At 46.2% G+C, this 6,809-nt stretch overlaps 1 protein-coding gene across 1 annotated transcript in view; it reads left to right on the plus strand.

Annotated features, from left to right (window-relative positions):
* Ed (hemicentin protein echinoid) overlaps nucleotides 1-6,548 on the plus strand; it is a 29,872-nt gene extending 23,324 nt beyond the window's left edge. The window contains exons 2-7 of the mRNA XM_083085871.1: nucleotides 1,803-3,261; nucleotides 3,721-4,949; nucleotides 5,259-5,427; nucleotides 5,558-5,736; nucleotides 5,822-6,097; nucleotides 6,394-6,548. Of these exons, the coding sequence (XP_082941997.1) occupies nucleotides 1,803-3,261; nucleotides 3,721-4,949; nucleotides 5,259-5,427; nucleotides 5,558-5,736; nucleotides 5,822-6,097; nucleotides 6,394-6,548 (3,467 nt within the window). The remainder of the gene's footprint in view (nucleotides 1-1,802; nucleotides 3,262-3,720; nucleotides 4,950-5,258; nucleotides 5,428-5,557; nucleotides 5,737-5,821; nucleotides 6,098-6,393) is intronic.
* The last annotated feature ends 261 nt before the right edge of the window (nucleotides 6,549-6,809 follow it).

The raw sequence follows: 6,809 nt of genomic DNA on the forward strand, positions 1-6,809 counted from the left end.
TAATATAAATTATATGCTAATATTTTAATGTATTATATTATATGTACATTATTTATTTATTTATTTATTTATTTATGTATAATCATCTCTCTCCTCTCATTTATACAATATTTTTTATCGATTAATTGAAAGATTATTTTTCTCTAAAATATAGACAGATTAATCTCTCTCTGAAAAGGAGAGATTTATAAGTTTATTTAGCATAAATTGATCATATGTGAGACATTGGATCAATAAATGTTTATCGAAGTGTCTCTCCAAAGTTGAAGTAATTATAATTGAATTTATCATGGAAATTATATTTAAATATCCATCATTTTACTGTCATACTGTTTTCACTGTCGATCGCTCTTAAGTTTCTCTTTAAAATTAAAACTGGACTCTATGCGCGTGCGTCCCTCTTAATTTGCATGAAGAATTACCGAAATTTCGTACCATTTATATTTGCTAAACAAATGTATATGGTAGAGAGGAATGGATGAGAATGACGTGTTGTTTCCACGGTTGGTTGCAAAACGCACAAACAGCGTTGCAGAATGCAGGATTTTTTTTGTTTCTCTTATAAAGATGGAACAAACAAACTTTTAAGCTCTGAATACTTTACATACACACGCAACAAACTTTAAAGAGATATACATATAACAGAGATGTATGTATTTTTAAATACTCATTTACAAATGGAGTGGAAGAAATTTTTCCTATCGGTTATCGCTTTTCATATTATATCATTTTTGATCTTTTATTGTAAACTTTGCGCGCGTATAACATATATTGGTTATCGTGTATAACAGATTCGTACGTAATAGATTTTTTTTTATGAAACCTATTTTAATATACACGGAATTAAAAAAAAAAAGAAAAAACATAGAAACGAGCTCGTTCAATATTTGTTATCGATACACGTTACAATGGTGTTCCTTTCTATGGACACAGATATTAAATCTGATCCGATACGTCATTGTATATGTAATGGAAGAATTAATTCAAAAATTATTCATTTACATATACACATATAAAATTGTTCTTCTTCTTCCTTCCTTTAAAATGAATCTTTACGGCCGTCATTCTTCGCGCTTTAATTGGACGGCTCACGACGAAAACACGAGGCAGGGTAAACCCAATTTCTCTCGCAGAATGCGAGAGCCGTCCCGGAGATATTCTCTATAACGGTACCGTTGCCGCTGCCGTGAAGAGACAGAAGGAATTCACGCAGCTGCGAGAGCCCGTAACCGGGCGACGAACCGTTTTCGAGCGTGTTCATTATTTCGTAAATGCGAGGAACATCCGACGCTTTTCGCGCCGGCAAATGCCAGCGCGTTATTTCCCACCCACTTGCTTCAATCGGATGACACGGCGACAAAATCGGCTGCGAAACGGTAGCGCGGCTCGCCGGTTAATTGTGCAGAAGGCGCGACCCCGTCGCCTGGAGTCGGTGAACCTAAAACTAGGTTGACGCCCGACAGGTAATTTGTATCGCATTAACGCACTCGCTCTACGCGTCGCGAATTTATTCCCCGTCGTCTTAATGGAAAACGCGTGTACGCGCTCCAAGAGTGTAAAGTCCAAGAGGAGACCGATCGATCCTCGCCCATCATTCTTGCGGTCGATTTGCTCATCGGGTCACCGGGTTATCGGGTCACCGTGACGCCGATCGATCGGTCGTTAACGCTACAGCACGCGCAAAGCTGATAGTGCGTGAGCCGAGGAGGAAATATTCAATTGGAATATATAATTTTTTTTTATTTTTTATCTCGAAAGATTTCAGTCGAATTTTGAACGAGTTTGCTTCTCCTTTGCTTCAGTACCCATTCATGCGCGCGTCGACGAGACGCAGATGGATACGCACGAGGGCTCGACGGTGCAGTTGCAGTGCCGGTTCCCGCCCCCGCGGGAGAACGTCACGTGCTTTTGGCTGACCCATACGAACAACAACCTCGACAATGCGGCGATCGAGAACCGCTCGCTGTCGCCGAACTACAAGGTGTTCATGAATCTGGAGGAGGGTCGCTACGATTTGCAAATCAAGAACGTGTCCTACGAGCGCGACAACGGCAAGTACGAGTGCAGAGTTAAGGTCAGCAGCACCGGTACCGATCTTCACAGAAAGTACATCACCCTGACGGTGCTGAGGGCACCGGGTCCGCCAACAATATCGCCCACCTCCGCCCAGGCCACGGAAGGTCAACGGCTCGAGTTGCAGTGTAACACTTATGGCGGTAGCCCCGAGCCGGAAGTGAGGTGGTACCGCGGTAACAGCACTCTACCGTTGCACACTGGTAGAACGCTGATGGTGGAACCAACGCGGGAAGACGACCGAGCGATCTTCCGGTGCGTCGTAAGAAATCGAGCGATGCGCGAAGGCGACACCCTGGACGCCTCGGTGACGCTCGACGTCAGCTACTTCCCGCGCGTGACTGTCGGCCCGGAGAATCCGCTCAAGGTCGAGGTGAACGGTACCGCTATTCTCAAGTGCGAGGTGGATTCGAAGCCTACGGTCGGCATGATCCGCTGGTGGCGGGACGGTAGTTTCATCGGTACCAATTTCGAGCACATGATACCTAAGGTGACGTTGCAGGACGTCGGCAGATACACCTGTCAGGCGGACAATGGACTAGGCAAGCGTACCGATGCCTCGTTGAGCCTGGACGTGCTCTATCCACCTACGGTGTCGATCGAGGGCAATACTTCCCGAGTGGCCGACGTGGAAGATAGTGTGACCATTCACTGCAACGTGAGCGCCAATCCGACGCCCACGGTGATCGAGTGGCTGCGAGATGGCCGGCCGGAATTCAGACAGCAAGGCTCTATCCTTCGATTGACCCGGGTCACGGCGGAGCACGCCGGTAATTACACTTGTCGCGCGGTGAACACGATCCATCCTACCGGTGGCGAACGCAGGAATCATTCGGCATTCGCCACTGTTACCATTCGGGTACGGCACAAGCCTGGCCCAGCCAGGGTAACTCCGGACTCGCCGGTCGCCATCGAAGGCTCTCGAGTGATACTCACATGTATAGCCAGCCCGGGCGGCTACCCTGAGCCGACTTACAAGTGGTGGAAGGAGGGTGAAACCAACGTAGGTCTAATACCGATGCCTTTGGGACCCAAGTATGAGATCGACTCGGTGCACCTCGGCAGCGAAGGCATGTACAAATGCAGCGCGGTAAATGAGATCGGCATTGGCGAATCCGCGGCAGTAAATCTCACCGTTCATCAACCACCAAAGATACTCACCAAACTGCAGCCTCATGTCACGAGAAAGTAAGTAGTAATTACATTGCGAATGTGTGCAAAAAGATCATGTTGCATTAAACTTTTCTTGAGCTTGTTGGAAGAAGAGTTGAAGTTTTATAAAAAAAAAAAACGTGACATGACTATTTCTAAATCATCTCTTGTTTTTCGGAAAATTGTTAATATTCTTAAAGAACGTATAATCATAACGCATTTTATACGTGACATTATTAATAACAATTACATATCTGCAAGTATAATTAATTTTGTTGCAAATTGCATGGTCTTTTTTTATCTATTTGACTCTTTAATTCTCCAGTTATTTTAAAATACGTTAGCGTAATTGTGGATCTGGGAACTCTACGTTTGTCTTCTTCTGCACTTTTCTTCCGTGAGATATGCGCCGCTCAGAGAATGAAGTAGTTCTTTGCAGGTAGAACAAGATATATGTTCTGTTCTAATAATGTAACGTCTTGTTGCTTATCGCAGAGTCGGCGAGTCGTCATTTCAAGTATCCTGCGTAGCACAGGGTAAGCCACGGCCTAGCGTGCACTGGTTGAAGGACGATCAGGAATTAACGGCCGACGAGAGGCTCTACAAAGTAATTACGACGGCGTCGGAGGGCCATGGTAGCGTAGTAACCGTAAATTCTACGTTGAGCTTTTTGGGTCACGCTCGTCCGCAAACGGACGAAATCGTGGCAGGCGATCGCGGCAAATACACCTGCGTCTTCATGAACGAAGTGAAGAAAGTCGAGTCCACGATGATGCTCAAGGTGGAGCACGAGCCAATAGTGCTCCATCAGCATGGCAAGGTGGCGTACAATCTCCGAGAAACCGCCGAGGTGGCTTGTAAAGTACAAGCGTGGCCAAAACCCGAGTTCCAGTGGAGTTTTGGCACCAACGTCGCGACTCTTCAGGGTTCCTCCAGTGACGGTCACTATGAAATCACTACCACGAGCGACAACTATGACGTGTACATATCCGTCCTAAGAATGACCAATATTCGCGAATCTGATTACGGTGATTACACTTGTCGCGCTGCCAATGCTCAAGGCAGCGTCATGTCTACCATCAGATTACAGCCGAAAGGAGCGCCGGAAAGACCAACAAATATCACTGCCATGGAAATCGGGCCCACGTACGTCGCACTTTTGTGGCAACTGGGTTTCGACGGCGGCCTTCCTATCACAAAGTACTTTGTTTCATACAGAAGAGTGGCCGGTGGTGACGAGATAGTAGCGCCGGATTGCGCGCCTCCTCGTGGACCGGCCGGCCAATGGCTCGAGCTCGATTGTCGAAGATCCAATCCGTGTAATGTGACCAACCTGGAACAGCATCAGACTTATACCTTCAAGGTGAAGGTCTACAATACTAAAAATCATTCCGATTATTCCGACGAGGTAACCGCCACTACAGCGGTGGCGAAAATACCTACACCACTACGGGTGAGTTTTGACCCGGAGAGCGGCACACTCGCCATTAACGTTGGTGCCACGTGTCTGGCGTTAGTAGCATCTATCGAGAAGTTTGACGGAGGTTCCGATAGTTCGTGGAGAATCGTAGACGAGTGGCCTCTTGAAGTTCTCGGGAGTGCACCCACTCAAAGAGAAGGAATATTGGACGATCCTGAAGCAGCTGATTCGGAACCTCGACTCAGAATTAGACTCTGCCTCAAAGCGGATCGACAGAAGTGCGGCGAGTACGCGGAAGCCGAAAGTAAGTTTATCTTTGAAAAGAGAAATGTGATTATGTAATGGTTTATAAAATTAGCCCTAGTCAATTAAAATAATGTTATATATTTTGTGCGTTTGCCAAGATCTTATCACGTTGGAATTTAAAAAAGACGAAATGTTTAATTGATAAAAAAATTGAATTTTAATCCTCTTAATGAATATTTCTTCCATTAATTACATCCTGTAATTCTAAAATAATGTAGTAATTTAAGTTGGAACAAATTAATTTTAGCGAGTGTACTTTTGGAACGACTTTCTTGAATTCAAGCCATTTTCTTATTCTTTCTCGCAGTTGGACCATCCTACATCGCGCAAGCCGGTGCTCTTGCAACGCCAACTTTAATCGCACTGATAGTAAGCGGAGCAGTTTTTCTACTGTTTGCAGCATTGCTGTTGCTATTCTGCCGGTGCCGGCGGAAACACGCGACGAAAGCGAAAGATTACGAGATGGACTCGAACGCGTAAGTTTTCATCTCGCTCAAAGCTATCTCTCGTTATGAACAAAGAATATGAGACGTAAGCTAAACGACATGCTGCTTCGCATGACTTGAATAAAAGAAGGCAGCTCACATCTGTTCTTTATTTTTGCAGCGTTCGTCCGAGTCTCGTAGCAGGTAATGGTCAACAAACGCAACCACCACCGCCCTACTATGCCGAGAATAAAGCTCTAGAACATAGTTTGGATCATGCCTTAGCATTGGAAGACTCGAAGACTCCCGCTTATTCTCAGTCGGGATATGGTTATCATCAACCTAATCATAACATCAACGGTAAACGTCAAGATATAAAGAAAAAGGATTTTTCTCTTCAATGATTGCATCGCGCGTTATATGATCTTTTTCCGATTTTTCACAGGCGTGAATATGGGATACATGGATAACAGTTACTCAAATTCTAACAATGGCGGTTCGGTGAACTCGCAGGACTCCATATGGCAGATGAAGTCCACCGCTGCAAACGGCGTTAATCAGCCCTACGATCTTGCTGGATATGGCACTACGGAATCCGATTATCCTACGCATCCTCATTATCTTCCGCAACGGGAGAATTATAGGGAGAGCCATAATCTAAGTCGGCAGCAGTTCTGTCCGGAGCCCTTTGCCACCGTCGTCAAGTCTCAGAAACATGTTGGTCAGTATTAGCCTTACGATCGTTTCACGTGACTTCCCTCGTCCAGGGCCTAGCTTCTAATGACAGTCTCTATATTACCGGTGTGCGTGTCGGGTTGCAGCGTTATAGATTATATCGTACGTTACATCGATCTTCCACGGCTACACTGCATTGCTTGGCGATACTTTCTCCATTCTCAGAGAAGCTTGTTTCGAGCCCTTCCGCTTTCCCCGTCCATCGCCCCTCGCCATCGCCAACTTCCGCAGTCTCGCAATTTTGCTCGTTTTCATATTAATCGTTCGCTCCATCCTTGACAGATTCACCTTACGATGTGTCGGGATTGCCGTATCAGGAGAATTACGATGAAGATACAAAGCCGCCGCAACAGGTCAGCCTCTCGTACGACGAGAGCCTAGAATCAGGCTACTCCACGCCAAACAGGCGTAGAATTATCAGGGAGATAATTGTTTGAGACCTGCCTACCGGCTCACGAGCCGGAAACACACGTACCACTTGGCTATAGCAGCAGGCCCCATGTCATACGCTGACGCAGCATCACCCGCACCTCTATCATCGCCATCGACATCGTCATCGTATGGAGATAGTCCTTGAAAATCCTTCCGTACCACCATCGGCGAGGACACCCGTCGTGCCGTCAACTGCGACAGCGACACCGCAACTGGGTCTTCCGATGCGTCCACCGCATCATTTTCCTCAACGCGCGGCGTATGAT

Source organism: Camponotus vicinus, unplaced genomic scaffold, assembly GCF_025532165.1.
Source record: "Camponotus vicinus isolate PSW18456_S1 unplaced genomic scaffold, iyCamVici1.0 SCAF_13, whole genome shotgun sequence".
In the NCBI taxonomy this organism is placed as follows: domain Eukaryota; kingdom Metazoa; phylum Arthropoda; class Insecta; order Hymenoptera; family Formicidae; genus Camponotus; species Camponotus vicinus.